At 42.7% G+C, this 13,377-nt stretch overlaps 2 protein-coding genes across 6 annotated transcripts in view; both read right to left on the bottom strand.

The window, feature by feature from the left end:
- The window catches only part of LOC117427090 (GPI inositol-deacylase-like), a 31,587-nt gene extending 24,556 nt beyond the window's left edge, over nucleotides 1-7,031 (bottom strand). For 2 of the 4 annotated variants that reach the window (XM_059033935.1, XM_059033936.1), the window contains exons 1-6: nucleotides 6,708-7,031; nucleotides 3,890-4,043; nucleotides 2,501-2,676; nucleotides 1,965-2,136; nucleotides 570-730; nucleotides 305-357 (exon numbers count right to left, since the gene is read on the bottom strand). In XM_059033935.1, the coding sequence (XP_058889918.1) occupies nucleotides 305-357; nucleotides 570-730; nucleotides 1,965-2,136; nucleotides 2,501-2,676; nucleotides 3,890-4,043; nucleotides 6,708-6,839 (848 nt within the window). In that variant the 5' untranslated portion in view covers nucleotides 6,840-7,031. The remainder of the gene's footprint in view (nucleotides 1-304; nucleotides 358-569; nucleotides 731-1,964; nucleotides 2,137-2,500; nucleotides 2,677-3,889; nucleotides 4,044-6,707) is intronic. The other 2 variants (XM_059033937.1, XM_059033938.1) reach the window with 1 other exon arrangement.
- A 2,438-nt stretch (nucleotides 7,032-9,469) lies between these two features.
- Nucleotides 9,470-12,986, bottom strand: LOC117426422 (m-AAA protease-interacting protein 1, mitochondrial). 2 transcript variants are annotated; one of them, XM_059033934.1, is made up of 5 exons: nucleotides 12,610-12,986; nucleotides 11,988-12,059; nucleotides 11,616-11,742; nucleotides 11,348-11,501; nucleotides 9,470-10,930 (listed from the first exon to the last, which is right to left on the bottom strand). In XM_059033934.1, exons 1-5 carry the CDS (start codon nucleotides 12,949-12,951, stop codon nucleotides 10,852-10,854), a joined length of 774 nt encoding a protein of 257 aa, XP_058889917.1. In that variant the 5' UTR covers nucleotides 12,952-12,986; the 3' UTR covers nucleotides 9,470-10,851. The 2 variants fall into 2 exon arrangements, with proteins under 2 accessions (XP_058889917.1, XP_033899848.2); XM_034043957.3 differs by having other exon boundaries at nucleotides 12,625-12,985.
- Nucleotides 12,987-13,377: the final 391 nt, after the last annotated feature.

Genomic DNA, 13,377 nt, shown 5'->3' with positions numbered 1-13,377 from the left:
AATGAAGTAAGTGGTACAAAACCAGCACAAAACTGGTATTAATTAGATATGAGAAGATTAAACATTCACTTAGTGTATTGCATTTATAGTTTGACACCCATTCTGAATGAGTTGTAGCCAATTCCCATATTCATAATAAGAGTGTCTGAGGATCTCGGTCCAGGTGGAAATGCATGCTAAAGCTTAAGGTATTATATGGAAGGGTGTGTATGTTTGCATGTATAAAATGTAGTAAGAAGTATGTGTACTCCTTGTATGTGTATTTATACATGTGTGTATGAACGTATGCATGTATTTTACATACCAAACAATGGAGAGGTGATCTGTGGAGACCCAGGTCCTTGGCACAGCTGTACTCTGTTACCAAAAAGAATTGGTTCACATCAAATAAACAGACTGGTACCTCCTGCTTTACATGCCCTCTGATCATGAAGTTATTTTTGTATTTTGTATGCTGAATCCACAAATAAAAGCCCATGTAAATTGACATATAGAAATCCACTATATCAAGTACTTTTAAAAGTAAAGTGCAATAGCAATGCCCCAGCAGTAATCAGGGCGCATCGTACCACGAGGGAGAGCTTGTTGGGGTCGTCCGAGGGGCAGGGCAGGGCGGTGAGTCCGGAGCGCACCTGATAGTCACGGAACCCCCCTCCCACCGACAGCACCGTCACATTACGCAGCTCATGAGCACGCTCAGACCAGTGCTGGTTCACTGTCGTGTAGAAATCTGAAACATACAGAACACACCTTCCGACATCTGATTCTGGCTGACAATCCAACAGATATGAAGAACACAGGGAGGAATTTACCACTTCACCTTAATAAGGTCATTCTTACCATCCCCCTTCATTTAAGTTAAATGCTCCCAGATTAAGGGACATGCACTATAAAGAGTAAAAGTAAAATATGTAACATGTGTAACTACTGAAAGTGGGATTGTAGCAGCATATGTTGACATTACTAAATTAGATGTCGTGCCTTATCATTAGATCACAGTGGAAAAAGGGTACAGTTTAAAACAGTTGTAATCAATAACGTCTAAAACTGCTAATGCACAGCAGATGTGTGTACAGTATGAGATTTGCACTTATAATCCAAAGATTCCTACATGCATGCACATATTTTACTTGTCCTCCTTCTTTTGAAGCAACTTGATATTCTTTCAACTGCATAATAAATTATTAGCGTTCTTATGACTGAAGTTATTGTTTCAAAATAACTGCAAAACAAGCAGTATCATGCATGTTATTAAATTTGGAAAACTAATTCAAAAGCATTTATTCCCTTGCTTGAATAAATAAGAATCCCTGCCTGAGGAATTTTAATCCCCCAGTTTTCATATCCTAGGTCCCAAGTCAGTTGACCTCTCTTTCTTTTTAAATTAACTTCAATTAAAAAGTGATCTGAACCCACGCTATAGGAATACAGTAAGAATTCTTGTTAAAATGTGTTGTATCACAGAGTTTCTTTTTTGCAATAATGCATACTGTGTATCTTATGAATGTGTCTCATGGTATGGATGAAACAGTTCTTGCGAAGTGAAAGATGCAGGTCATTCTTTATAAACACCCTAGCACGCTCATTTAACGCAGATTCCAGAGTGTAGAGCAGTGGTACTAACTTGTGTCTCTTTCAATCCATTCTGAGGATCTCCTTCCAATTGGAAATGCCTACTAAAGCTTTGAGATGTAAAAAATATTACTACAGCTTAACAAGGAGAAGTTAGGTATTATCAGCAAAGGTGTGTCTGTCTGCATGTAGTATACAATACAGTGGTCTCCTTCAATCCATCACAGTCAAGAACTGTGTTCTAACCACATGCTTAATTATTGCAATGACTGGAACACGGTCCTGGTTTGGAATGCATTGCATGAGACACTGGTGTAAGGGCTGCTCTCTCATAGCAGTGGAAGCCCCAGCCTTGCTCCTGACCCAGGTCCTGTCCCGGTTCTCCCTCTTACCAAGGAGGTCGCTGTCCAGGGGCAGCACGGGTCCCTGGTGAGGTGTGGCCTGGGTGATAATGAGGCTGATGAGTCTGTAGTTGAACTTGGGCAGCGTGAAGAGGGCCCGCGCCACGATCCCACCCATGGAGTGTCCTACCACCGCCACGCTGCTAGGGGGCACAGCCTGATCCTGCCAGCAAACGACACGCAACACCAACGGGTTACACACGGCCAGCAGCCACCGGCCCGGCACAGGCTGCAGATACCAAGAGCGCTGGGTCCGACTATACCAGGGCTGTTAATTAAGCTTTATAGCGGGACAGGTTGTGTGGCGTTGTGTGATACTGTCGTTATGAGTCAAAAGCAAGAAAGCTGCTGATATCCCACAAGGACACACACAGCCTCCACTGCCATACTGGGATTATACAATGGCTATGAGGCAATTGGAATTAAAAACAACTAAGAAAGAAGGTTTAAAGTGAAATTACTAGGAGGACTATCCTTGCCATGAGCTCTTCCATGCAGCGTGCTGGCTCAGTGCAGGCGTGCCTCACCTTATACAGTTTGAGGATGGCTCTGATGCACTCGTGGATGAACTTGGTCTGTCTCTGCAGGCTGCCCCCGTACAAGGCCACCAGCTCCTCGTTGAAGTCCACGGTGAAGACATTCAGATGGAAGCGGCTGTCCATGTTCTCTGCTTTCCGGAGAGCTACAGAACCGAGGGACCGGGCTGCAGCACAGGGAAGAGAAACACTGCCAGTTAGTGCTTTACTGTCAAATGATTTTACCTTCAAGAAACGTTTTCAAAAAGATATCCCTACAACGATACAAAATGATAGTTCTAGTGTCTTGAGTAGGATTATCAGTCACTCATTTTGTATTTATTTTATTAAAACACTGTTTGTGAGGGGTGGGCGGGGTCTGCTACATGGAAGTTAATAAAAGGGGTTAAGGGGCTAATAAAATAAATGAGTGTGCTGCTGCTCCTTCTTCAATTAAACTGGTATATTGAGGTATACTGTACTGTCCCACTTTATAGATAGTCATTTTAAATGACTTTTGGAAGACTGCTAATTACACTGCAATAGCTATATGGGTCACGTGGCTATATTAAAATCCTATGACTTGTTACAGATTAACAGAAGTAAAACAGAGTAAGTCTACAGACATCATTATAATCTTGGGTATCTCTGTACAAGCTTGTAACCTCTGATGGATTACTACACACTCAGCTTTCAAGACTTTTCCTCTGATAAGGTATGTACTTAAACCTGTCCTCTTAAACCTAAAGCTGTTTCCATAATCGAATGTTTGCATCACCTAGGCAGTGGTATGTATGCATGCGTTGGTGGTAAGGGAGGTCATTACACACACACATGCACACACACACACACACACACACACACACAGTACTCAGTGTCTGTGATGTTGCCTCCTCCTCTTGTGAGCAATGCTCTGTGCTGGTTCAGTCTGAACTAAGAACCTGAAATCTCCCTAACCCTGTTCTAAGCAGCGTTCGCCATGAGCACTGCCTGTGCTGATTCAAGGACTGTCTTCCTCTCTGTCTGCAAGCGGGTTCATGCAGGCCTCAGTGCTGTGTATAGTCAGGAAAGCATTCTCAGAGCAGTGATCACAGACCTCACTGACTGGAAATATCACCTGGAAATTCCCCTGTTGAGCACTCTACCTGAATACAAGTTGAAACAATTATTTTTGATACTGTTTTCTGTTGGTGCCACACTGAATTATCCATTTACTTATTACGAGAGATTCATTTATTCTTGTTTTAAGGACTGTTAAAACATTAGCCATAGCTGTGGAGAGCCCTGGGTTTAAAGTTTGGTGAAGATATTATTGTGATGTCACCAACAAGCTGGCTATTGAAAGATGAAAAACATACATGCTTTGGAACAGCCAGTACAAAGCCACCAGACAGCCCTTACCCTGCTTGTAGCTGCCAGCGTTCCCAGGCAGAAAGAGGACGGGGATCCCAGTCAGCTTCAGCTTCTTGTTCTCCTCAGCGTAGATCCCTTCTCCATAGAGGTAGAGCCCGTAGCTCGGATACTGTCGCTGCAGCCTCTTCGGCAGTCTGATTCTCTGCAGAGGGAGGATCACAACATCACCACAACCACACTGGTGACTAAAACAGTGAGTACTGATAATCACACACAGGTAGAGTCCTGATAATCACAGACAGGGAGAGTCCTGATAATCACACACAGGGAGAGTCCTGATAATCACACACAGGGAGAGTCCTGATAATCACATACAGGGAGTCCTGATAATCACATACAGGGAGTCCTGATAATCACACACAGGGAGAGTCCTGATAATCACATACAGGGAGTCCTGATAATCACACACAGGGAGAGTCCTGATAATCACACACAGGGAGTCCTGATAATCACACACAGGGAGAGTCCTGATAATCACACACAGGGAGTCCTGATAATCACACACAGGGAGAGTCCTGATAATCACACACAGGGAGAGTCCTGATAATCACACACAGGGAGAGTCCTGATAATCACACACAGGGAGAGTCCTGATAATCACACACAGGGAGAGTCCTGATAATCACACACAGGGAGAGTCCTGATAATCACACACAGGGAGAGTCCTGATAATCTCAGACTTTGTTGGTTAAATTTGTGTAAAATCAACAGTTATACCCAAAAGCTCTATCACAAGCAAGGGGCCTATGAGAGCCTATGATAACAATTTGGAGAAGATTCAAGGCAGTGTTCACTATGTGTGCGACAGACAGAGCAGATGGGTGGAGGAGGGTCCACACCTAAACACAACTTATCATAAGTAATCAATCGTGTTAAAATCCTCAATCATAATTATACACACCCAGCAGCAGTACTCAAAATAAACTCAGCAATGACATTGTGTCGGTCATCAGAAAGCAGCTTACACATCCCAATGCACACCCTGCTCAGAAGTGAGAAGTCAGAAAGAACACCAATGAGCTCACTGCTAGTTAACTGTAGAATCTTCTTAGCAGAGGATATGTGACAATTTCTGTACATTTAATCCTTCCAGAGAGAAAAAAAGGCTGCTGCCCGACAATAGCTCCCGACACTAATATAATGAGACCACCAATGGCGAATTCAACTTACAAAATGTAGTCTTGAATGCATTGGGGGTGAAAAAATTGGCTATTGAATTTATTAAGTTACTTTTAGTATTTCTAGCGTATTGGCCAAATCACTGCAACTGGGTTACTGTTAAATATTATAGAAGATGTAAAACACTTCCTTAAATAGACCAGTCACCACCCATTCAGTAGATCCACATGATCAAGCAGAAAAGCGTTACAGTAAGTAGCATTGGGCTGCAGCCAAGACATCACTGTGTCATCTGGTACTGCAACGGAGGCTGGGAACTGAGGAGATTTACACACCTATGCTATGAATAATGTTGGCACTCCTCTGCATGTTTGTATGGCTAAGGAACACTCTATTGGTTTTCCTTTTAACGATATACTTGTATCATGTCGTATCAGCTCCACTTTCCTAACAGTTTACTGCCTGTTTAACATCCTGTGTTGTGTTCAGGATTTTCTATTGTTGTTTCTGTTAAATTATTGGGCAGGTTTACTAACTTTCCAGCATACATGCTTCTGAAAAGACTTCACAGATGATTTTTTTTTTTCTGAAGATAGACCGGGAAGCATATTAGTGTTGCACAGGTTGCACAGCGCAATGCTGATTTTCAGGATTTAACCCTGCCCCCCTGTCCCATCTCACATATGTTTCTGACCTGGAAGAAAAGGGATTAATAATCCAACTTTCTGGCATCAGAGAACATGTGATAGAAAATTCTGCTGGGTCATTTTTCTTATAGAAATATCAGACTACTCCTCCTAATTCGTCTGTAACTTCCAAAATACTACAGACTGTGCACATGTATGGATATCACAGCCTTGTCTCTCCTGCCATCACCCAAAGAGTGAATCACACAATCACAAGCCCATGATGGAATAAAAAAATAATAATAATTATAATAGAGACTGATTACACACTCCACAAAGCCAGTTTTAATTGCAGCAGGGACTCTATCCCCATGTCAACCTACCTGCCCCACCTGTGCTACATAACCCATACTCTGTATGCCAATAATACATATAACAGTACAACATGAAACACAAAATACGCACAGGGGCGCTGGCACCCTGCCACACAGTAATGTTAGAAACAACTTGTATTTAGTGTTGTTTGATTTGTGAATTCCAATACAAAAAGCGTGCTTTACAAGCAACAACCTTCCAAAAATAGTTACGTATATTTATTTGTCATGGATTTTAGCTATGCATTGGTTTAATACTTACATAATAATTTTGCATGCTTTAACAACAACAACCACCACCACCATATTTTTTTCTGTGATGAACGTACATAATAAATTAGTATTATTTTCTCTGCATCATCGGGTCAATTCGTTATAACTCGGCCGCAGCAATAACATTTTGTAATTTTTGTATTTATTAGAAACGAGGAACGCCGCCCTTTTGTGTGGAATGTTGAAATGTGAGGGGTGTGGTCGGTGTAGTGTGTGTCCTTCACCAGATTACACAGGGAATTCATTTAAGAAAAAGACACGAACTGTACCAGTGATTTAACCAGCGACGTCTTACTCCGCTCCCCATGCTAACCCTCACGTCCGTATCAAGCGCATCACACTCACTTAGCAACAGGCTCGCTCAGTCACTATAGAAACAGTGTAGGCATCGCTCGTGCTGTTGTTGCTACTCACCTGGTATTCGGGATACTCGAACATGTAGGTCATGCTACACCCGTTCTCCTCGTATTCAAAAAGCACGTCGCGAATCGCTATTGCAAACAAGCCGGCCAGCAAGGCATAGAAGGTCGCCGCTGACAATTTCATTTTGTTTTTATTTATTTATTTTATTATTATCTAATAAAGCCCCTGTATGCAAACCCTATTGGCATGCAATGACAGCAAGCAAGCCTGCCGGTCTGCAAGTCACTGCAAAAACTCTGTGACAGGGAGGCGATTGACGTGCTCAAACACCAATAGCACACCAGCGTTCCATCAGCGAGCCAATCGGGAGAGAACTGTGAGAATGTGTGCCCTTCAAAATGCGCCCACTCCCGGTGTTACATAATGAAGAGGAGGGATTTGGTGGAGTAGCTCGACTGCCATTTTTGTAAGGTCAATTGCAAAATACTACTTGATAGTAACTCGAAAAGTGTTTGAGTTGAAAACTGAGCAATCGCGAATCCAGCTGCAGTACTGTACACGATTTCCTGTTTAGACATTTAAACAGATAGGCCTAATTCACTTATTGATAAAAAAAAATCTAATTACCCATGAATGTCAAAAAACTGTACGTAAAATGTAGTATTATTATTAATGTTATTTATAATTGTATTTCACTTGTTTACATTGTAACCAACGCCTGTTGTCCAGTAGTAGGCTTAACCTCTATTTATAAGTGTATAATACTGTACACTTGATTTTACCATACAGTGCTGTTGCAGTGCTTTCTTTTCATATTGTTACAATTATTTACAGACGTGCTCAAATTTGTTGGTACCCTTACAGCTCATTGAAATAATGCTTCATTCCTCCTGAAAAGTGATGAAATTAAAAGCTATTTTATCATGTATACTTGCATGCCTTTGGCATGTCATAGAATAAAGCAAAGAAGCTGTGAAAAGAGATTAATTATTGCTTATTCTACAAAGATATTCTAAAATGGCCTGGACACATTTGTTGGTACCCCTTAGAAAAGATAATAAATAATTGGATTATAGTGATATTTCAAACTAATTAGTTTCTTTAATTAGTATCACACATGTCTCCAATCTTGTAATCAGTCATTCAGCCTATTTAAATGGAGAAAAGTAGTCACTGTGCTGTTTGGTATCATTGTGTGCACCACACTGAACATGGACCCCAGAGAAAGCAAAGGAGAGAGTTGTCTGAGGAGATCAGAAAGAAAATAATAGACAAGCATGGTAAAGGTAAAGGCTACAAGACCATCTCCAAGCAGCTTGATGTTCCTGTGACAACAGTTGCAAATATTATTAAGAAGTTTAAGGTCCATGGAACTGTAGCCAACCTCCCTGGGCGTGGCCGCAAGAGGAAAATCGACCCCAGAGTGAACAGAAGGATAGTGCGAATGGTAGAAAAAGAACCAAGGATAACTGCCAAAGAGATACAAGCTGAACTCCAAGGTGAAGGTATGCCAGTTTCTGATCGCACCATCCGTCGCTTTTTGAGCGAAAGTGGGCTCCATGGAAGAAGACCCAGGAGGACTCCACTTTTGAAAGAAAAACATAAAAAAGCCAGACTGGAATTTGCTAAAATGCATATTGACAAGCCACAATCCTTCTGGGAGAATGTCCTTTGAACAGATGAGTCAAAACTGGAGCTTTTTGGCAAGTCACATCAGCTCTATGTTCACAGACGAAAAAATGAAGCTTTCAAAGAAAAGAACACCATACCTACAGTGAAACATGGAGGAGGCTCGGTTATGTTTTGGGGCTGCTTTGCTGCGCCTGGCACAGGGTGCCTTGAATCTGTGCAGGGCACAATGAAATCTCAAGACTATCAAGGCATTCTGGAGCGAAACGTACTGCCCAGTGTCAGAAAGCTCTGTCTCAGTCGCAGGTCATGGGTCCTCCAACAGGATAACAACCCAAAACACACAGCTAAAAGCACCCAAGAATGGATAAGAACAAAACATTGGACTATTCTGAAGTGGCTTTCTATGAATCCTGATCTGAATCCTATCGAACATCTATGGAAAGAGCTGAAACTTGCAGTCTGGAGAAGGCACCCATCAAACCTGAGACAGCTGGAGCAGTTTGCTCAGGAAGAGTGGGCTAAACTACCTGTTAACAGGTGCAGAAGTCTCATTGAGAGCTACAGAAAACATTTGATTGCAGTGATTGCCTCTAAAGGTTGTGCAACAAAATATTAGGTTAGCGGTCCCATCATTTTTGTCCATGCCATTTTCATTTGTTTTCTTATTTACAATATTATGTTGAATAAAAAATCAAAAGCAAAGTCTGATTTCTGTTAAATATGGAATAAACAATGGTGGATGCCAATTACTTTTGTCAGTTTCAAGTTATTTCAGAGAAAATTGTGCATTCTTCGTTTTTTGTGGAGGGGTACCAACAAATTTGAGCACGTCTGTATATTACTTTGATGCTGAACACAAATATTCAAAGGCACCTGTTTTAAATCGGAAACTGAAACCGTCACCAGTAAGAACTTTGATTACCTTATGACTGGTTAGCAGGTACTAAGAGATGGTAATTTTTTTATGGCCAATTTGACCCACTTAAAAACTCCATCATGACTTTCACTAAGTTCGTGGACCTTGGTTTTACTTGACTTTCTGCCGAGTTTGTTCTGTGAAACTTTACTGACGTTGCAGTACCAGATGACACAGTGATGTCCACAGGGCCACTCATTGGGTATGGGCATGTTAAAAACTGAACTAAACATTGATTGCACATAGAAAAATAAATCCTACATCATTATTGTCTTCAATACAGATTTTTTTTTATTTAATCAAACATTATGAAATTACAAAGACAAAATGTCTACTTTTTAAAATATTTATACTGCAGATTCTGATATATTCTTTTTTTGCTGGCTGCAACCAGAGATGTGCATGACCTTCCTGCTAAACATTGAGGTGTTACTCGCTGTCTGAACCCAAATATCATGAGGCATAACATTATATAGAAATACACCATTTCTCAAATCAGCACATCTCTAGCCCCAACCCTGATGCAATGTATTGAATTATTACCTTCATATCAGGCACTGGTTCACATTAAATGCAGATATTTCCAGTCATGCTAGTACAGCTTTTGACACTGGTCCTGGGGGTTCGAGCAATAGGAATGCTCATTGTGCAGGAGGAAAGGTTATATTTGCACTGTGCAACAACAAAAATGTTTATACCGGACTAGGCATATGCAGTTAAATCACCATTTGACTTTCTCTTTAACTTTCATTAATAATCAGCAGCAGCAGGATCAATTGCCTAATTAAGGACTTGGTTGGAACAAAGTCCTGCATTGGATCAGAGTGGAATAGTCAAGGTTTCCTACCCCTGCTCTTATGTTGCACTTACAACATTAAGCCAGCTGGAGGCAGTATACACCATTAGAAAGTATAGAAATAATGCAGGGTTAAAGGGAAGGTTATATTTGATTTGTTTTGCACATCCCTGGTGGATACTGACCCAGTTTTGACTTATTCCTTTCCAGCGCTTAAAACTCTCACTGACATCATCTAGTCAGGACTTGATCACATTGTAATAAACTCCAGTTCAATACAAAGCCGAGTTGTATGAAGAATGAACCAGCACCAATGTGATGGAATCACAAAGCCATGGAACTTACCTGGGGCACTTTCAGTCCATTCCAAACCCGGACCTCAACGACTCAACTGAACACCTCAGTTCAATTAAACCGTTAAAGACCTGGTGGGGACATGGCTCCGGACTGCTTTAATCAATTGGATCCCTGGGCTGGAATGGACTGAGAGATCCACAGAGGAGTACCAGTGCTCCAGCATGTTTTTAACTCATGTGTAACACACATTTTGGAGCAGACATTCTGTTTTTCTCATTTCACAAAAATAGTGTACAAAACAAAACTATTTATTTTTCTTTCACAGTCCCTCTAAGTGTGTGGAAGACAATACAGATGGCCAGCAGGCTCCCCTTTCCACTGAGAAAAGACTTCAATCAGCTGGAGCCCCTCTCCCACCAGCCATCCAGAGCCCCAGAGTTGCTGTGTAGTGTCTCCACAAGTCATGGCAAACCAAGTGTGGATCCCTAGGTGGTCGCAAGCTGCTCTGGGGGCAGCGAGTCGTCCCAGGCAGAGGGGACAGGCTCCTGTGCTTGTCAGTCCAGCAGCTTGGAGTGCTCGATTCGTGTGATCGTCCAGTCTGGCAACACCCCCTTGGTAAACTCCCTTTGAAACCTGGCAGGGAAAACACAACGGACAAGATTTTCATTTTAATGTTATCAAACCTTCACAACACAGTGATTCACGAAGCAGCAGTCTGGATGGACAGTGATCAATACAGATCACCAGGTTAAACATGATGGGGCCTATTTTAATGACACAAACAGTGACGGACGTGAGCACAGCTGCAGTTAAGACTGTTAGACAGACTTTCCTGGCAAGTTAAGCACTTTTACAAGTGAAAATACAGAGAGGCTTGTGTGTGCTGCAAGCTGGTTTACATGACTTCAAACATTTGAATTTGAACTTGTTTTCAATCACCTAACCCAGCCACAATGTAGACCATTAAAATACAGTACAACGACAACCCTTCCCCTTCATTCCAGTCAGAGCGAGCAGTCTCTTGACCCCGCGCTCTCTGGTCAGACTCACTCGTAATTGGCTGTGAGCAGCCTCTTGGTCTCCTCGCCCCGCTCCTCCTCTCCGAACGCCACCTGGAACACCTTGGTGCCCTCGGGGGTCTCCTCTGGGAGCCGGGCACTGGTCAGGTACCAGAACCGCATGAGGATACTGACGAACTTGCGCCCTGCGGGGAGGACACACAGGGTCAGAGACGGGGATTCAATGCCACACACACACACTGCAAGTCCCTTCACTCTCAATCCAGACTGAAACAACAACAGCAGGGGGCAGCACACACCGTTGTCGTCATAGTAAATGCCCACGTCCCCTGGAGTAGTGTACATGATGTCACTCATGTCAGCTGCCAGGGCCTGCTGGTGAGTCTGGGGGAGGAGGGGGCACTGCTGCTGCAGCCGCTCCAGCACCTGGGAGAAGGTGGAGAGAAACACACAGTCAGGGAGCATCAATTAAAGCTTTTTCCATCTTAATGAATATTATATTGGTAAACTGGAGACAGATAGACCCTCCTTGTCATAAAAAACAGCATTCAGAAATCCGCATTCAAAGTGGAAGGAAAAATCTGAATTGCAAGCAGTATGGACTAGCGATGCACATTTCTGTAAAAGGGTTTATGTTGTGGTAATTAACCAGGTAGGCACCCAGTACTTACATCCTTCGCTACGAGTCCCTCCAGAGCTTCAAATTTACACTGGGATAGCAGATTTGACACACGAGCAAAAGCCTGGCGATGAAACAGATTAATCACATTGGGTAGCAATACAAATCAATGAGCGTCCCAGTGTTGGGGAACTCAGCAACATATTCAACTGTTAAAACTTCATAATGTCTCAACAGCGACAACTTTATAGAACGGGCCATTCTGGAGAATAGCCTTTTCTCCACCTGTCTCAAAGCCCTGGCAAGTTACCACTGTGGCATGGTTACCTCCCCATAATCAAGTACACACCATGTAGCTTGTGGTCATCCCCTGTCTGGCCTTATTGGGCCCTGCACCTTATTGACAGTGTTACGGCAGGCGTGACCATTTATTTGTGCAGATTATCAAGTTATAAATTAAGAAGAACAACGTGTTATATGTTCTTAACACACCAGTCAGAAATTCACGACATCTGACATTTTTAGTTGACCTGGTGGTCCCTGAACCTAACGCGTTGTCAAACTGTGCATGTTGTTTAAAAATGGCATCGATCAATGCCTCGAGAGCAATTCCTAACGGTCATGTACCTTGAAGTAGCCTACTGACGCTTATTACAACTTAAAGGTATAAATACATTTAAAAAACACACGTGTTTTGCCCCCTCGGTGAAGTCGTCGATATTAAACTCCTGATCGAAATACGCCCGGATTAAGAAGTAGTAGACGCGGGTTCGGCACCAAATGAACGGGTTTGGTATCCCAACTACCACCACTTTCTGGTTCGTCCTCTGCGGCTCCGAGCTGTACAGTCTGGCGGCAGAGAGAGCCGGGGCTCGGCCCAGCCGACATGCCGCTGAGGCAGAGGGTGGCCCCTTGATAACCACCGGGATCAACGACGAAGAGCCGCTGCCATGTTTGAGAAAATTGGACAGAATCCCGTGAGCCCTAACGCAGCAACTCCTTACGGGCAGCGCCATTTTATTCCTACCCCTTCTAGTCCGGTCATTTATGTAATCCGGTTGAAAACAAGATTTCGTTTCCTAGACCGGTGAGTAAATCTCTGGACTGTATTGATGGCTGACAGGTTGATGTAGCCGGGATAGACAGACATTCATTTTAGCAGTTTGAATAAAATATACTTTTTGTTTCTATTAATTTTACTTGTATGAGAGAATCGCAAACATGACTCGATTAAGAATTGTAGTATCGGTGTTACTGTGTTTCCGGGGGACCGTACTGTGGGGACACCGCATGAAAACATGTGAAGAGAGACAGAGTTCGGAAGAGTGAAATCACCTGTACATTTCTGAAGCTATCAGTTCCAATGGACTGACAGAAAAAAGCAACACTGATGTAGATACAGAATTGTTTTTGCAAGACACATACCCTTTGCTAAGAATAAT

The sequence above is a fragment of the Acipenser ruthenus genome, chromosome 11, assembly GCF_902713425.1.
Source record: "Acipenser ruthenus chromosome 11, fAciRut3.2 maternal haplotype, whole genome shotgun sequence".
NCBI classification, from domain to species: domain Eukaryota; kingdom Metazoa; phylum Chordata; class Actinopteri; order Acipenseriformes; family Acipenseridae; genus Acipenser; species Acipenser ruthenus.
The sequence above is the reverse complement of the archived record's forward strand: the minus strand, read 5'-3'. Positions and strand labels throughout refer to the sequence as shown.